The sequence below is a fragment of the Callorhinchus milii genome, unplaced genomic scaffold (genome assembly GCF_018977255.1).
Source record: "Callorhinchus milii isolate IMCB2004 unplaced genomic scaffold, IMCB_Cmil_1.0 Scaffold1, whole genome shotgun sequence".
Lineage (NCBI taxonomy): Eukaryota > Metazoa > Chordata > Chondrichthyes > Chimaeriformes > Callorhinchidae > Callorhinchus > Callorhinchus milii.
In genome coordinates this window covers 117,845,103-117,864,355 of record NW_024704742.1, presented here as the reverse complement: position 1 = coordinate 117,864,355, position 19,253 = coordinate 117,845,103, and the positions used below count along the sequence as shown (strand labels likewise).

The 19,253-nt window shown below is 42.3% G+C and overlaps 1 protein-coding gene across 1 annotated transcript in view; it reads right to left on the bottom strand.

The window, feature by feature from the left end:
- pde8b (phosphodiesterase 8B) overlaps positions 1-19,253 on the bottom strand; it is a 98,957-nt gene that overhangs the window by 14,204 nt on the left and 65,500 nt on the right. The window contains exons 8-11 of the mRNA XM_007905387.2: positions 16,181-16,321; positions 14,973-15,061; positions 8,669-8,723; positions 3,827-3,878 (exon numbers count right to left, since the gene is read on the bottom strand). Coding sequence (XP_007903578.2) covers positions 3,827-3,878; positions 8,669-8,723; positions 14,973-15,061; positions 16,181-16,321 — 337 coding nt within the window. The remainder of the gene's footprint in view (positions 1-3,826; positions 3,879-8,668; positions 8,724-14,972; positions 15,062-16,180; positions 16,322-19,253) is intronic.

The following is a 19,253-nucleotide window of genomic DNA, read 5'->3' as shown; positions in this document are numbered from 1 at the left end:
ATAACATAATGAATTGATTGTTTATATGATGGCTGTTTGTGGAACCTTGCTGATACATCAATGTATTATTCACAAAAACAGTCACAAACATGACAGCAATTAAGTACTTTAGGACATCTTGACAAGATATGGCATGTAAATATGCAAATTATTTTACTGATACTGCTAAGAAGTATTTATTATTGCTATGCTGACCCCTGTACTCATCCAGACCAAGAATTTTCACCATAGTCTATTTAATTGTACAGTCCTGATTACAATTGCCTTGTTCAAATATCATTCATTATGCTTTGTCCTGTTATGATGCCTCCCACCACAATAATCAAAGGGATTGTCAGCCCTCATTTGCTCTGCTCAGACATGAAGAATGACTGTTATAAAATAGATTGTAGGGATCTCCAGTGCAGTGACAAACTCAACACTTGGACCAAGTAGAACCAGTTTGATCCTTGGTTTGTGCTGAGTTATTTGATCTTCGTCTGCGAAATGACCCAATTGGCTTTAATGCCCTGGGGCAGGAAGAGGGAAATCAGCCAGGGTTCCTAATTCAAATCTTTATCTATAGAAACATGGAGATGTACAACAACAACAAAATTAAATTTGTATAGCGTCTTTCACATCGGGAGGATGTCCCAAGGCGCTGGACAGTCAGTGTTTCGGACTCAAGTTGGGGATCAGGGACGGTAAACAGCAGTGGGGGAAAGGAGGGTTCCCGAAGGCATGGTTGATGAGGTGGGTTTTGAGATGGTTCTTGATGGAAGCAAGGGAGGGGGTGAGGCGGAGAGACTGAGGAATGGAGTTCCAGAGGGTGGGGGCAGAGTGGTAGAAGGCCCTCCTGCCAATGGTCAGGCAGGCGAGGTGGGGGACATGAAGCAGGCCGGAGCCTGCTGAGTGGAGGGAGTGAACAGGTTGATATGACGTTAGCAGATCATAGAGGTAGGAAGGAGCGAGGCCATCGAGGGTTTTGAACTCTATCCTCTGGGGCATGGGGAACCAGTGAAGCTGGGCGAGGACGGAGATCATGGGGTCATGGAGCCTAATATTTGAGGGACACCAGCTGTAGAGTTCTGGATGATCTGCAGTTTGTGGAGAGAAGAGTTGGAAGGCCAACATGCAGGGAGTTGGCGGAGTCAAACCTGGGCGTGATGAATGCGTGGCTGAGGGTTTTGGCGGCCTGAGGGGAGAAGCAGTAGCGGAGCAGGGCTATGTTGTGGAGGTGGGGGAAGGCAGAGCCGATCATGGCTGGATGTGGGGTAGAAAGGACAGATGAGGATCAAACAAAATGCCAAGCTTCTGGATTGGCTCAGTGAGGAAGAGTGTGCATCCTTGGATGGTGATGCTGTCAGTGCCTGAGGTGTGTAAAAGGACATCCATACCATCTTTTAACCTAACATATAACATTTATATAACCTGACATGTATAAGGTTGAAAACTAACATTTTCAACCTTATATACTGAAACCCAAAAGCAGTCCTACTGAAGACCAATGTGCCATTGATACAGGCGAGGTCTCATATTATTGTGCATTTTACCTAGCAGTGAGTAGAAACTTGGTTGTTAGTTGACTGGCAGATCATTTTTCTGGGGGTGATAATTTTTACCCCCCAAAAAATAATAAATTGCTCATTTCAATCCACGACTGATTGTGGGACTCTGCTGTGCACAATTGGCTGCTGCGTTTTGCCCACAAAATATACAGTCAATTCACTTTACAGTATATTCTGTGAAGAGCTTTGAAACATCTCGAAGACATGATATGGCGCTATATCAAATGCACAGATTTATCTCGTCTCTATATTTTCTCACAAGTCCACATCGTCAGCCTTGCTCTGAACATGAAGAGAACTATAAGGATCTCCTGACTCCAATTTACTGCTCGTTGTAAATTAGTATCAGTAACTTTGCTCTGGAGACAATGAAAACAGCCACTGATATCTTCTTAGAGCAGTGGTGGCCAATCATTATGCCATAAATCAAGAAATATTCAATCAAGAAGAAAAACTGAAAAAACACTACTGATCGAACATGGATTTACGTAGATTTGTGCAAATGTTCAGGTGACCACTTCTTGACAGCCCCACAAGTCACCATTATCTTAAAGTAACAGGCTGTAAGGGACAGACCATAGATTTGTCTGTATTGGGACATGAACAATCTTGAGGACAAAATATGTGCAGCTATTGGAATGCACAGGACATATTGTATTAAAATGCCACTGAATTCTGTGCTTTTTTATTATACCTCTAATTTACCTAATCACATTATATCATCTGATCTTGTTTGTGAATGTAACCAAGAGAACATTGAGGACTGCTAATAAACATTGTCATTGAAGCCATATGTTTTCCTACGCATTACTTGTTACTGAATCCTGTTCATTTTTCCAACTGCCAGCAGAGTATATACACCACATTCATGCATATGCTTCCTACCATGACGATCCAGCCAACCCTCGCAGCTTACAAAATACATCTTACACTTATATAGTGCCTCTCATGGAGCTAAACATATCAAATCAATTCACCAAGACAGAGTGGGAGCCAGAACAGGGTGGGGCACAAAGGGAAATACTGAAGACGCATTGAAGGGGGTAGGGATTTGACTGTGCCTTCAGTCAACTTAATAATACTAAACTGTAACTGGTATAACCATGGTAACTCATATTAAGAAAAAAATGTGATAGCATGATTCTCCTGCAGATGGATTTTCTTGAAGCCACATGGTGTCAGAGTGGACCGGTGGCAGCTGAACAGGGAAAATGATCTATGTTTAAACTCATGGCTGGGCAGAAAGGAGGAAGAACGTTTACTGCAAATAACACGAGAAAGAGAGAGAGAGAGAGAACGCGCAAGTGGCAGTGAAGTGTAGGAAGTAGGCAGAAGCCAAGAAACTATAGAGGCAAAATTAAAGGTAGGAAAAACAGGAATAGGTTAGGGAACAGGGTAGAGATCAGTAGCCATAAATTCCTCATGGTTTAGCGTTAAGTCTGTTGGGACGTCCTCCCAACGTAAAAGGCACTATACAAATATAATGTTGTTGTGTCTTAAATGTAACATTGTGCACAATTTTGGAAAATTCTTAGATTGTCTTAACCATGAAATGTCAGCGGTGAAACTGAATCTAAGGCCATGAGAATAATAATCCTTGCATTTGATATAGCCCTTTTCAAATCTTCTAGATGTCTCAAAGCGCTTCACAGAATATACTGCAATGTGAATTGACTATATATTTGTAGGCGAAACGCGGCAGCCAATTGCGCACACCAGCGTCCCACAAACAGCGTCTAATCACTCTTGGATTGATTGACCAAATTATTATTATTTTTTTTTCTTGAGGGATTATTATCAGGCGTGTGGAGTAAGGAAACTTGCCCAAGGTTTTGCCTTGCTGGAATCGAACCCAGGACTCTCGCTTGTGAGGCAAGTGCTGTAACCGCTGAGCTACAGGAAAAATTCTGATCTCAGGAAAGAGATTGTGAAGAAAGGAGGGAAGAGGATAATGAGTGGGAAAAGACAAGGAGAGGGAGCACCTTTTCTTCAAGATATTCAACAGATTTGTTTTACCACAATATTTAATTACAATTGCCTCCTGATGGCGCTATACAAATGTAATTTGGTTGTTGCCTAATTTGTTTAACATGTGGAGATTAGCAGGGAGGCTATCAAAGACTTAAAGAGAAAGTGTAGAGAAAAGTACGAAATACTTAGGAAAGGTCTGACTGTGATCTGGCCAGACTGAGACATGCTTCAAGATGCAGTTGCATAAATCACAAGAGTTTGATGTGACCGGCATCTACCAACCGCCAAAATAAATATATTTGTCTCACCTGACTGAAAATTTTCCTCTGTGCATTTGTCATCACATTGTACATTGGAGACCTAAAGACAGAAATAGAGTCATCTTGAACATCAGGTGCGCCACATGGTGGCAGAATGAGATTGAAAAAGTAAACCCAGAACAATATTTTGCAACAAGTTAGTAAAACAAGAGGACATAGGTTCAGAGTTGCAAAGGGCCATCTCAGGACAGACACCAGTAAATATTTCTTTACCTAGAATGTAATTAACAATTGGAAAGAGTGATTAAGGCCAGGATTCTGGACTAGAACAAAAACAGCTTGACGGTGTGATGGGAGGTAAGGTGAGAATTCTGCAAGGATCAGATCAAATGGGCCGAAGGGCCTTCTTCATCCAAACCAATCTTGTGATTTTGTGTGAAGTTTGCTATATTTTATTGATCAATCAGCTCACATGTGCAAAAACCCAACAAGATTGCTTTAGCGTTTCCAAGTTAGACAGAGAATTCCACATATGCATTGAAATTTCCATGTGTCTGCAATGGAATACATATTCTCTCCCCAGAAGGATTCGCCCAGCTCATCAAAGTATTAGGTACAGTTTGGCAAGATCAAGAATTTGGGACCCTGGAGTATTGAGGTATTGCTGGAGTTCAACCAACTAAAACTGCATAACTTGCCATTGCGAGCACTTTCTGACAAGCTTTCTGTAGCTTCTCCAGCTAGGACCATTAAGGGATTTGGCTTACAGGGTTAACAGGAGCTGAGTGGCAAGAATACCTGGCCATAGTTTACTGCAAGGATTCAGCTATTGCTTTAATTTATAAAGCAACATAAACTGTAAAACGACCAATTAACGCCTTGACACATACTTTTATATCCGGTATACATCAGGGACCAACTCACGAGATTTTTACTGAGGGAACAACCATAGTTTAAAGAGGTTGATGTTACAACAACAACAATTTACTTTATATCATGCCCTTCACATCGGGAGGAGGTCTCCAAGCACTTTACACAGCTGATTGGGCACAGTTGATCTGGAACGTGGTCAAAAAGATAGGTCTTAAGCTGGGCTTTATAGGTGGGGAGGGAAGGGGAGAGGTAGGAGGGACTCTGGGATGGAATTCCAAAAAGTGCGGGGGGTGTAGAAAGCTGACCCACTGATAGGAGGCAGATTAGACAGGGGACACAAAACACGTCAGGGTTTGCTGTGTGAGGCTGGGGCAGTAGGAGGTCACAGAAGTAGGAGGGGGCGAGGATGCGGAGGGATTTGAATGTGAGAATGAGGATTTGGGATTATTGGGCAACCAATCGAGCCGAGTGAATATGGAGGCGATAGGTTTATGGAGCCTGGTGCTGGACAGGACAATAGCTGCAGAGTTCCTGGTTGTAAACCAGCATTATGGTCCTCAAAAAATGATTACAACTGGTGCTTGCTTGCTAAATCCAAAGCTACTAAATCTATTCTAATTCCATTCCCTGCTCTTTCCCTGTACCCTTTAAGGGTAATGATGAATTTACTAATTCCCTTTTAAATGCTGTTATAGATTTGGTTTCAACCGGGATAAAGCAGTCACATTTTAACAGCGCTTTTGGCAAATTCCATCATTCTGGTTATTTAATTTCCTGTTCAGAGTTTAAACCTACTTGCTGTTAATGAACCAGCACTGCAGCTCATTCAGTGGATCAAATCAATGAGTGTTGCTTAGATTTGTGATCTGCATGTATGTTGCAATTAGTCACTAAATCACACAGTATTTGTGTGCATCCAGCCTTTGTACAGGTCATGGGATTATGGGAAAGTTGATCCTTGTAGTGTGAAAAATGTGACGTTCCATAACTGATTTCACGTGATAATTATCACACTGAATCTGTTATGAATTGCTGTACTTTTTCATTCCTTTGTGTGGTTAGAATCTGAAATCCCATTAACCTTACACATTGTGGAATGAACTAAACTGCACATATAGCGTCAGCCCCTATTAATCTTCAATACGCAGTGGAGCCAAATTACAAAATAAGTTCAAACTGTATTTTATCTGGTGACTGTTTGAATTAACTATCAATTGCGTTCTAACAATTGCCTAGATTCGCAGTTAAATGCCCACCCCATTAACTCCAATCCAGTTTGTGAATGATGTCAGTGATCACAGAACGATTTTGCGAGGGCTACAGCTACAGCACAAGCAGAGAGGAGATTCATTCTGAAGAATTAATTTTGATTTATTTCTTTTCTGAAGGATGATTAGCATACTCGTATTCCTGAAGTGAACCTGCTAATAAAAACCTCCCACAAAAAATAAATCTGCTTCAGCATTTGCTCAGTGCTTGGTTGATTTTTATTGCCTCATACCTGCAAGAGCAATATATTTTATCATTTGAAACTTAATCAAGTGTTAAAGTGTTTGGGTAAACAGCATATTGCTCAATACTTTGTTGCCTGTTAAAAAGTCATTTCCAGAACAGACAGCTAATACAAATGATAGGCACTGACAAAACACACTTTTATTAAGAAAATTGATTTTTTTTAAACAAATTCTACATGTTTTAGATTTTTAATAAGAAATACATGCAAAACAACTGATAGTCTGAAAGAAACGGCCTCTTTAAAAATAAATGAATTAACCTCATATGTGAATTTTCAAGGTTATTTCTTCTTAAACTAGAACACATTTCATGGGGTGAAAACTGAGATTGCGATATGTTCATTGTCATCAGTGATAACAGATAAATGTGGTCCAAACACAAAAAGTGTGTAATTGAGTTTTAAATCGCTGCACAATTTCGATATAATACACCTTTTTAAGTTTGTAGACTATTACTTGGAATGGCCTTAGTAATAATACTATTATATTTTATAAAACTACTACCTACATTCGCCTACAAAATACTGGTCACTGCACTTCACAGCAATGTATTCTGTGAAACGCTTTGAGACATCCTGATGACGTGAAAGCAGCTATAATACTAATAATAATCCTTGCATTTGATATAACACTTTTCAAGTCTTCTAGACATCTCAAAGTGTTTCACAGAATGCATTGTAGAGTGAATTGACTGTATATTTGTGGGTGAAACATGGCAGCCAATTGCGCACAGCAATTTATATCATATGCAAGGACTATTCTTATTACCTCCAGGAGTTATATGATTTATAGAAGTTGCAGCAGTTCAAAAGAGTTCAAAGTCCTGCTGATATGACACTGCAAAGTGTGGCTTACTCTAGGATTCTTCTCCCCCTGCCAAGACACCCAAAGTCTATGCAGAGCGCTTCGGCCCTAGCTGGCTTTTATCTGGTCTTTGGTGGGTTGAGTGCTCATTGAATGTGTGAAATATTTTTACATAGATTTCTGTAGATTGTATTGCACAGAAACAGGCCATTCAGCCCAACTAGTCCATGCCGATGTTTATACTCTACATGATTCTCCACCCACTCCTTGCTCCAACTCATATCCTTCTTTCGCTGGCCTGTATGGACCTGCCAAAGATCGGGAAAGATCCAGAGGCAGCTAGAAATAATAGTTGTGAATTTCAACTCAGAAATAACTCTAGTATATCTAGATTGTTGCCACTGGCCCTGTGGAATCTGCTTGTGGCTTAAATAGGATAAATTTCACAGCATTGGGTTATTACAAAGCCATTTCTAGTTAAATAGGACTTTGTTACAAACATACCATGAGATACACTACGAGGAGCGTATTTGACTTTCATTCTTTAATAGCCAGTAGAAATAATAAATTGCCAAAGAGCTTTGAGATGTTTTGATGCATAAAGCAGCATGAAAAATGCATATTCTTTCTTTCTAACTCAGTTCAATCAATGCATCAAAGGAAACATTCTGGGTAGGACATGTTGGCTGGACTCCTGACAATTAAAACTAGATTGAGTGCAGATCCCTCACTTTGCCACCTGACTTTCTCTGCTGCTGCAGGTGATAGCAATTGAAGAGGTTACAACTCACAAAGCCTCAAATGGACAATGTTGACTGAAGCACAGACTTTGCCAGGAGTATAATGAGTTTAATGGAGAGCTGCATTGCTGAAATCTAATTGCTAAGTAATTGAAGAATGACTGCAGCAGCTTCTACATGGGCAATAGGGACAGTAGTAATTAGGTGGGACGAGAATAGGAGATTAGTATCGTTTCACTGTTTAAACTCCAATTAAAGATCTCTGACTGAAGATTTCACAGATATATCAGCAATGTTAAATGCAGTATAACTAAGGGCACATTTAAGGTCATCAACAAAAAAGAGAGGGGTTGGGAATTTTTTTGAACACAGAGGGTTATTAGGACACTGAATGTCCAAAAGCTGGAGATGGTGCAGAATCCCTTGTAGCTTTTAAAAAGGAATTGAACATATATTTCAAAAAAGAAAAAATATTAAAGGGTGTGGAGAAAGGGGAATGGGATTAAATATATAGATCTTTTAGAGGACCAGCACAGCACATTGGGCCGAGCGAGTTTCCTCCTTCTGTGCTGTAAAATTATATGATTCTACAATAGAAATTGCAACAATTATTGAGAAAAAGCAATAACAAAACCTCATTAGCGATATAACAAGACAGCAGGACAAGAGGACACAGGTTCAAAGGGTGAATTGCAATTTTAGAATAGACACCAGGAAGACATGACATAGACACGATGGACCAAATGGCTTCCTTCTGTGTTGTATAATCCTATAAAGTATTTATTTACAAAGAAGACAATGAACAGCTGGAATAGGTTACCAGGAAGAGGCTAGGATCCTGGACTCATTCAAGAGACTGAGCTGATTTTGTCAATCATTATAGGATGAAGAGCACAACCTTGTTGCAACCACACATTTTAATATTAAACACAATCCAGAATGATTAATTAAAATCTTACCTGTTTATTGTTGTCATTGCACAATTTCTTGATGGAGACAAAATGCCTAATTTTCCTATTCACGGAACACAAAAGTGCAGTTACACTCAAGAGGGCATCAGACAGACATCAGTCTGCAATAGACAAATATCTACAAGCAGCACAAGAGGGTAGGAATAAAGCTTCTTCAACTGGTTCTTAACACAACACACTTTAAATAATTCACTAAACCCTGCATTGTCCCATCTTCCACTCCACGGGCCACACTGTACAAATATCAAATCTGTCTTTAACATAATAATAATGATAATAACAAAAAGAATACATTCGTACAGCGCCTTTCACGTCAGGTGGATGTCCCAAGGCGCCGGACAGAGTACAGCATTTCATGGTGGCTGATGGCATGGTCAAAGAGGAAGGTCTTGAGGCGGGACTTGAAGGAGGCTAAGGAGGAGGCGAGGTGGAGTGACTGGGGGATGGAATCCCAGAGATTGGGGGTAGAGTGGCTGAAGGCCACTCTCACCAACGGTGGGGTGGGTGGGTCGGGGGACGTGGAGCAGCCCGGAGCCGGCTGAGTGGAGGGAGCGGTCGGGTTGGTAGGGTGTTTGGAGGTCGCAGAGGTAGGGTGGGGCGAGGCCATGGAGGGCTTTGTAGGTGAGGACCAGGATCATGAACTGGATCCTCTGAAGGATAGGGAGCCAATGAAGTCGGGCGAGAGTTGGGGAGATGGGGTCATGGAGTTTGCTGCGGGAGCGGACACGGGCTGCAGAGTTCTGGATTATCTGCAGCCTGTGAAGGGAGGAATTGGGAAGGCCGACAAGCAGGGCATTTTCATAGTCGAGCCTGGAGTTGATGAAGGCATGAACAAGAGTTTCAGCGGCCTGAGGGGTGCGGTAGTGGCGGTGAGTTGTAGTGTGCAACCATGGAGATTGATGCTACCAGAACCTGAGATGCAGAGGTGCTGGCGCGAGCTAATCAGGAGGTCCTCAGTCTTGTTTACATTCAACTGTAGGAAATTTGCCCTCATCCAGGACTTGATGTTCGATAGGCAGTCCGTCAGGACAGCAGTGGTCCTGGAGTTGAGGGTGGAGGCAGAAAGATAGAGTTGGGTGTCATCCGCGTACATGTGGAAGTTGACCCCATGTCTGCGGATGATGTCACCATGTAGATATTAAAGAAGAGAGGGCCAAGGACAGAGATCTGGGGGATGCCTGATGTGACACTGCGGGGGCTGGAGGAGAAACCATTAGAGGCAACAAAGTGCAGACAGTGAGAGAGATAGGAATCGAACCAGGCAAGGGCAGATCCGTGAAGATTGAGTAAAGCGGATAGGTGGTGTATGAGGAATAAATAATAAATAATAATCCTTGCATTTGATAGAGTGCCTTAGCACATGTCGAGACATCTCAAAGCACTTCACAGAATATACTTTAAAGTGCATTGACTGTATTTTGTGGGCAAAATATCTTTCTAAATTGAGGCTTATGGACCTCCTGTTGCTAAGTGGTCTGGAGACCTGTCCATTGGTGACACTGTGAGTGAATATTAAGAGACGTGAAGCAGCAAAGTGGAGATGCCATCCCTTCTCCACAGCTGCAATTGCAAAGATCAGCAACTCTGCACTGTGGGACAGTCAAGGCTGCCTTTGCCTTGATACAAGGGGATTGTGCTCCAATGAACTGCAGTTGCTTCAATACCCTGGCTACATTAGGTTGCTCTTTGCTTGAAAAAATATAAGATCTTTGGAAGGGGATGCATTTTATTTCTCAATGGTATATCTTTACATATGTCCTATTATTATTATTATTGACCTGTGATGTGTTTCTGCTTTAACAGTTAGAATTAGTTCATCAAAATTACATTAAAATGAATTAAACTCAGGTTTAAAATGCAATGTTGATAAATAACAACATCTCATTTGAAGGATGACACCTGCAATGATGAATACTGCACTGGAGTGTCAGAGTAGGCCAGTGGTGGACAATCTTTTTCGTCGGTCAACAAAATAAATGTTCATGATAGAATATTTCTTGAATTATGCCATAAATTAAGAAATATTCAATCAAGAAAAACTTGGAATCACACTACCATTCAACATGGATTTACCTAGACTTGTGTGAATGTTCATGTGTGTGGGTGGGGGGGGCAAGGGTGCTTCTTGACAGCCATGTGGGCAATAATTTGGCCGGCACTGGCTTGGACTATGTTAGTTTAAAGTACCAATATGGGACTTGAACCAACAACCTTCTGACTCAAAGATGAGAGTGTTACTAACCAAGTGAAGCACCAATTTTATAGCATTTTCTGAAACCAGCCTTTTGTAGCCTTTAATAACTCTATAGACATGGGGAGAGAGGGCATCTTTGTTTTTCTCAAGCTCCTATTCTATTTTTTTTCCATATTGATGCTGGCATTAAAAAAATTAGCACTAGTGAGATCTAACATGTGCCGTTTGCTAAATCCAATGAACCTTTTGTTCTATACATTAACAGTACAGAAGGTTCACCAGCATAATCAAACAGCATGCATTAGACCTTAATGTTAGCTAGAAAATACATGATACATGATGGGAGTAAGTGTGTCAGATAGTTTATAGGACACACCACAGAGGAGATGATTTTAATTTACTTAGCAGGGCAGGGCAAAATTTCACAAATTGACAGTGCTACTTAAAACTGCTCCAGAAATTATAACAGAATTTAGGTTTTTTACCTTCTTGCTACACTACCACATTTTTCAAATTTTTCTATGTTGTATAAATCGATCCTGCAACTGGTTAGAAAAAATGTAACTGGGTTGTTTCAACAAGAAAACCCCATCATTGCGGTCAGGCTTTTAGCATTTCTGCCCCTGTTCACTGGAATGCATTCAACAACAACAACAAAATTACATTTATAGAGCACCTTTCACGTCGGGAGGACGTTCCAATGTGCTGGACAGTCAGGAGTCAGGACCCGAGCATGGGGGAGGAGTGGGGTAGGGGTGAGGGAAGGCAGAGAGGTGGGAGGGTGACTGAAGGCATGATCGAAGAGAAAAGTCTTGAGACCGGCCTTGAAGGAGACAAGGGAGGAAGCGAGGTGAAGGGTCTGTGGGATGGAGTTTCAGAGTGTGGAGGCAGAGAGGCTGAAAGCCCGGCCACCGATGGTAGGGCGGGTCGGGCGGGAGACATGGAGCAGACCGGAGCCCGCTGAACCGAGGGGAACGGGCAGGTTGGTAGGGAGTCAGCAGGTCAGAGAGGTAGGAGGGGGCAAGGCTATGGATGGCCTTGAAAGTCTTGAATTTGATCCTCTGAGGGATGGGGAGCCAGTGGAGTCGGGCGAGGGTGGGAATGATGGGGTCACGGAACCTGGTGCACGAGAGTACACGAGCTGCAGAGTTTTGGATGATTTGGAGCTTTGGAGTACACGAGCTGCAGAGTTCTGCAGCATTCTCGGATTCCCTACAATTCATCCCTTCAACAACAACAAATTACATTTGTGTAGTGCTTTTCACATCGGAGGTGATGTCCCAAGGGGCTGGACAGTCAGGGACTTGGACTCGAGCTGGGGATTGGGATGAGGAGGGGTGGAGGGCAGGGAGTGTAGGAGGGTGATCCAAGGTGCAGTCGAAGAGGAGGGTCTTGAGACATGCCTAGAAGGAGGCAAGGGAGGGAGCGAGGCAAAGGGACTGTGGATGGAGCTCCAAAGGATGGGGGCAGAGATGGGGGCCAATAGTGGGGTGGGCCAGGCAGGGTATGTGGAGCAGGCTGCTGATCAGAGGGAGCGAACAGGTTGATATGACGTTAGCAGATCATAGAGCTAGGAAGAAGAAGGCCGTGGAGGGCTTTGAAGGCGACAACGAGGATTTTGAACTCTATCCTCTGGGGGATGGGGAGCCAGTGGAGCCAGGCAAGGGTGGGGGTAATGGGGTCACGGAGCCTGGTGCGGGAGAGAACAGCATCTGCAGATTTCTGGATGGTCTGCAGCTTGTGGAGGGAAGAGTTGGGAAGGCTGACAAGCAGGGAGTTGGCGTAGTTGAGCCTAGGTGTGATGAGGGTTTCGGTGTCCTGAGGGGAGAGGAAGTGGCGGAGCTGGGCTATATTGCGGAGGTGGGGGAACGCAGAGTGGGTCATGGCATGGGTGTGAGGTAGAAAGTACAGTTAAGGATCAAACATGATGCCAAGGTTTCGGACTGGCTCAGTGAGGTTGATTGTGCATCCTTGGATGGTGATGCTGTCAGTCCCTGAAGTGTGGAGAAGCTGATGGGAACAAATCAGGAGAGCTTCGGTCTTGTTGACGTTCAACTGGAGAAACTTAGCTCTCATCCAGGACTTGATATCTGACAGACATTCTGTCAGAACAGCAGTAGTCCTGGAGTCGAGGGTGGAGGCAGAGAGATAGAGTTGGAGTCCTGTAGCTCAGTGGTTAGAGTACTCGCCTTCCAAGCGAGACACCTAGGATCAATTCCAGGCAGGGCGAAACCTTGGGCAAGTTTCCTTACTCCACACACCTAATAATAATCCCTCCAAAACAAAAAACAATAATAAATTGGTCATTTTTAATCCACGACTGTTTGTGGGACATTGCTGTGCGCAATTGGCTGCCACGTTTTGCCCACAAATATATAGTCAATTCACTTTACAGTCTATTCTGTGAAGCACTTTGAGACATCGAGAAGACGTGAAAAGCGGTTTATCAAATACCAGGATTATTATTATTATTATTGTTATTATTATTATACAGTTGAGTATCATCCGCATACATGTGGAGAGGACAGAGCGAAGCTGGGAAGCAACCACTCGGACCTTGGAAGGAAGTTGGAGATGGAGAGGTAATTTGAGAGCAGGAATGGGTCCAGGGAAGGTTTTTTGAGATTGGGGTTACAACGGCTGTTTTTAAGGGGGTGGGAACGGTACCGGTGGGAAAGGAGAGGTTGATGATGTCCGTGAGTAGAGGGGGAAGCAAGGAGCTGGGAGGAAAGGAGAGGGGTAGGGATGGGGTCAAGGAAGCAGGTGTTGGGTTTCACATGGGTAATAATGGTGATGAGAGAGGAGAGGAAGACAAGTTTGAAGGTGTGGTGGGAGGGATGGGTAGGGGCCAGAGTGTGAGGGGAGGTGGGGATGGGTTAGAAGTTGGTTCCTTCAAAGCCTGCCTCAAGACCTACCTCTTTGACATTGCCTTCGGTCATCTCCGTTCCCCCCCCCCCCCTACTTCCCTCCTGGCATTGATCCTCTGGGCTCCCAGCAGTAGCTCAGGCGCAAAGCCTGGACAGATACCGAGTGACCTGCTGTCAAGTTTCCTCACAGAATACTCCTTCTTTCTCCAGTGCAAACCTCCTCTAAGTCCTTCAACCCCCTCCCAACCCTACCTCTGCAACCTCCCGATCTGGCCGTTCCCTTTGCCCAGCAAACACCGCTTACCTCATGTTCCCCCACCCCATCTGCCCCATCATTGCCATTTTGCCTCCACTCTCTGCAGCTCCACTCCCTCCCTCACTCCCTCCCTCCCATCTTTCAAGGCACATCAAGTTATAATTCTTTTGGTCATCTTTTCCCCTCTGCATCACACCTCCCTCGACAGCTTGGGTGACAGTGTCGAGCAGTTTAAATATTGTTATGTTTCTATAAGGGAAACACAAAATATCACTTATGCGGCCCATGGATGTTTTTCAAATAGGAAATCCAGCCCTCGGCAGCCAAAAGGTTGGACCATCTTATAGCCCATTATAAGCTTGTATCTATGGTCTAGAAGGAGCTGGATTGATGGGCGGAATGGGCTTGCCTTATTGCATGCTGATTCTTATGTTTTTACATGAAAAGTGGGCAAACCAACATGTCCCTTTTTATAATTTTGTTTCTTTGAAGTGGAAGAAAATATGCAACCGTGTCATAATTGAACACTGGCACTGAACCCAATATTGACTGACTGCAACACTGCAGGAACACATAACACAGTTACAAGTGTTGCAATTGGACTAGTAACATCAGATCTGGCCTTCGTTCTTTTTATCTACCAGTGTACAACGATGTGTCCAAACACATAACCACAGGATGAAGATAACACTTAATACTTAAGATTAATGTAATAAGGATAATACAATAATTTGTGGCCTTGTGTTATCACTTGAATAAAAATGAGCCCATTGAATAGAGATACAAAGTTTTCTTTCAGGCTTTGCCGGATTAAGATGTTTTGTGGGTTTATTATCAATAAGTAGAATTTTGATACTGATATCAGAAAATAAAATGTTCTTGGCTTCTGATACATGAAAGATCAAAGCAAACCAAAGAGCTGTTGTTCCCCCTTAGTTAACCTCACTTTCTACAACAACAAATTCTAGTACTTACCCTCCCTGGCCTATTACAGGTGTAATCTTTACATCTTGCTGAATACTGTCTCCTGCTTTCCTTCTTGCAAAATAAATCCCTTGCCATTCCTGTAAAATGAGTCAAGATCAGTCCCTAATTATTGAATGTCTCAGCATTTGTTTTTCATACCACATTCACAGAAATAACATAAAAACATACACTACAGAGAATCAGGTAAGCTGACATTTCTGCAGTTTCATGAGCAAATGACTTTAATATGTATATTAAGGTTAGAACTGTTTTTCCAACTGAAAATTGGCATGCAATTGATGGACACAAGCAACAACAATAAGAAAAAACAGCAAATTATATTTATATACCAGATTTCATGTCTTGAGGGTTTACACATGAACTGGGGTTGGATTAGTGGAGTGGGTGGGGGTCAAGGGGGTGGAGGTGGGGATGTAATGATGACTGAAGATGCAGTCAAAGTGGAAGGTCGTGAGACAGATCTTGATGGAAGTGAGGGAAGGAGTGAGGTGGAGGGACTCCAGAATGGAGTTCCAGAGGGTGGGGCAGAAAGCCCGACCACCGATAGTGTTGTGGGCAGGGCGGGGAATGTGAAGCAGGCCTGTGGCTGCCAAGCAGAGGGAGCATGCGGGGTGGTACGGTTTTAGAAGGTTGCAGAGGTAGTGTGGGACAAGACCATGGAGGGATTTAAGAGTGAGGACGAGGATCTTGAATTTGGCCATCTGGGAGATAGGGAGCCAGTGGAGCTGGCGAGGGTGGGTTGATAGGGTCATGGAGCCTTGTATGAGAAATACACGAGCTGTGGCGTACTGGATGATCTGCAGCTTGTGGAGGGAAGAGTTGGGAAATCCGGCGACCAGGGAGATGGCATTGTTTGACACACTGATGGACAATGACAGTGACACACATTGACGGAAACTTAACAGTGATACACTGAAGAACACTGGCCATGACACACGTTGTTGGTCACTGCCTGTAATACATGGATTCTGGCAGGAGTTAGCCATAGGCATGAACTGATATCTGAACTCATCTAAATCTCAAAACTGAATCAATCTTAGCCAGGTTCAAACCTGTGACTTTCTATTTCCAAGAATGATGGAAAATTTACCAAATTTCCACTCAAACCAATACTTTTGTGAGCAGTTGAATACTCCTCATGACCTGGATTTGAAGCTAACTATATCAATGACACGCAAATTAAATGAAACACTCACCTTTCCTTTCTTAATACACATGTTTATTGTATCAAGGAGGTCCGCTTTATTTTTGTCGCTTTTGGGTAATTCAGTAAGTTCTTTGCCAATCAGTTCCCCCTTATGGTAACCCATCATACGTTCAAATGCTGGGTTGACATACTGCAAAGCAAATCAAAGATTAAATTAATTTTCTGGTCAAATCCCTTTCTTCTTCAGTTTCCTATTCCCCCATCATACAGTGAAAGCCTGAAAACTGGACTTACCAGGATATTGATCTGCACATCTGGCTTTCTGTTGATTCGTTAATAAATATCTTAATTTTAATATTCAGTTCTTTGATAGTATATGCTCTGGCTAAAAGCAAAACTACTCTGAAAAAGTGTTTCCTGATGTTAAGTGGGTATATGCAGCTTAGCTTAGTTGGCAGTACTCCTGTCTGTAGGTTAGACTCCTGCCCCAGGCCAGGACTTTGAGCTCACAGTCTAAGATGACATTTCAGTGAGTACTGGAGATTGCTGCAATATTGGAGGTGCCATCCTTCAGGCATGAGGCATTGAACTGAGATCCCATCTGACTGTTCAGGTGGACAATGCAGATCCCATACACTATTTGAAAAGCAAAGGGAATTTTTCATGGTGTTCTGGCTAACAATACTTCACATAATTTAGTCATTCATTTCATGGCTGTTTGTGGAACCTTGTTGTGTATAAATTGGCTGCTGTGTTTGCCAATAAATACACAGTAAATATACTTGACTGAAATTACCTTACTTGCCTTCTTCAAGGCCCATCTCAAGACACTCCTCTTTGACCGTTATCTTCCCACCACCCTCCTATGTCCACCACCCCTTTTGATTCCAAACCCCAGCTCAGGTGCCAACCCTTGGCAGTCTAGCAGTTTGGGACATCCTCCTGATATGAAAGGCGCTATGTAAATGCAATTTGTTATTTTTGTTGCTACAGCTGGGCTCAGTGACCCTATGTTAAAGAGGAAAATAATACCTGGAGAAACCAATTTCTGATTGCCATCTAGTCATCTCCTGAGAAAGTGGTTATGTGGAAACATTGGTGAGGACTACATCATTATCAGCTATCTAGTGCTTGCAGTCTAACACTTGTGATCCATAAATTATAGCAAACTATCACGTCATGTAAAATTTGAGCATGTTAGTGATTGGCAAACGTTAGACATCTCATCCATTTTCTTCACCCATACTTACACCCTACTGACTGGGCACAAAGATGAAAAGCCAAGTAAGAAAGGTAATTCCTGTTTGTAGGATATTGCTGTGTGCGATTTGGCTGCCGTGTTTGCCTACAAAAATACTTGACAGTAAATTCTGTGAAGTTCTTTGAGATGTCCTACTGACGTGCAAGACCCTATATCAAATGCAAGGATTTTTATTATTGTTGGAGATCTCCTGCCAACCAGGAAAAGACAACAACAGAAAGATGAAGCATTCAGGATTTGGTAGTTCTCATTTAAAGTTAATTTGAAACTGTTACAACAGACCTAGTACTGAACTATTTTTAGTAGATCATTTGAAGGAGCGGATTAGTTTACAACTAGCTTGTATTTGCACTACTGCTTCCAATCAAATAGTGTTATATAAAAACTCTTAGAAATAGCAATAAAAAGCAGACTTTGACTTGGTTTTATTACATTGGCGAGGCACGATTTGTAAGGATTGCTGCAATGAGCGGCACTCTGCAGTGCACTCCAAACAGATGGAAGGTAAGTAAACATGTATCCACATGTAGTCACTGGAAAAACGAATGCTAAGCTGCACTGATTTACAAACCACCAAGTCCCTTAACATCTGTCACCGAAATAGTTTCCGAGCTGTGGATCACATTATCCTATAACAGGATGACATTTGGAGAGTGATAAGGCACAGTAAAGCAGACATGATGTTTAGGAGAAAATAATGGATATTGATGAAAAATTATGTAACAAAAATTCTGAATTGTGTTTTGGGATTTGTTATTTCACAACTGGTTTGTAAAAACACTGCAACGGAACAAATACTTCCCTTTCATTTTGTCAACAGCTTCACCAGCATCAGGCACCCTGACGTGAGACATAGTAAGGTGAAATGAAGAGCACAGCTTTGTTGATTTTGTCCGAACAAATGGGTACAAATTCTACCAAGGTCTAGATGTAGCATTTTAGAGCATCCAGCATTTGGCAAATTTTTATATGCAGTCTTAATTTTGATGCAGTTTTTCTGGATGTTCTTTTAATGATGACAGAAAAACGACTTCTAAGTTCAGACTAAATTCAACTATTTTGCCAAATTCTGCTTGCTCTGATATGCTAAGAAAATAGTCAGTCTTGACCCAGATGGAATTTCTTTCCCCAATGTGTCTCAATGTGCCTTGTTTTAGTTTTTTGTGTTGAATGTTTTGTGGCAATAGTTGTGTTCTAGCAACCCAAAAGCCTTTGTGAATGAGATTGTAGGTTCAGTACTGATAGCTCTTAATTTTTTGTGTTTTTGTCTCGTACCTGGAAGTACATTGCAGGATGTCTTCTCCTACACCATCTCTTACTAGTTGTTTTTTTTATCTGAACCTACCAGAAAAGGGAACCATCAGACTTTAGACCATTACAGCAGAAAGGAGAGAATTTTAACCCATTAGATCTGGCTGTGATTCAAAGCCGGATGTGAGAGGTGGAAGTCCCACATTCCAGTTTTCTTTTCCAAATTGCTAGAAGCGCTGTCTATTAATTGTGCTTCTACATTTACTTAATTTTAATGGAGATGATTGAGAACTTTCTAAATGTAATAGTAATAATAATAATTTCATTTGGTGTAGTACCTTTCGGGTCAGAAGAACTTCACATGATATACTGTAAAGAGCAGTGATTGTGTTTTTGTGGGCATATGCAACAGCCAATTATAGAGTTTTAAATGTTACAGGTTACCAGTGCAAATATTTGGTGTTAGACTACATCCTAGAGTTGCTTTCCAAAATGACCTAAATATGGGCTTGCAAAACTGCATTGAAAACATCAGTTTGTCATGAAACAGACACTTAATTGTTGCAAACATCAAGTAACACTGGCTCATCAGTTCATGTCTAACCATGAG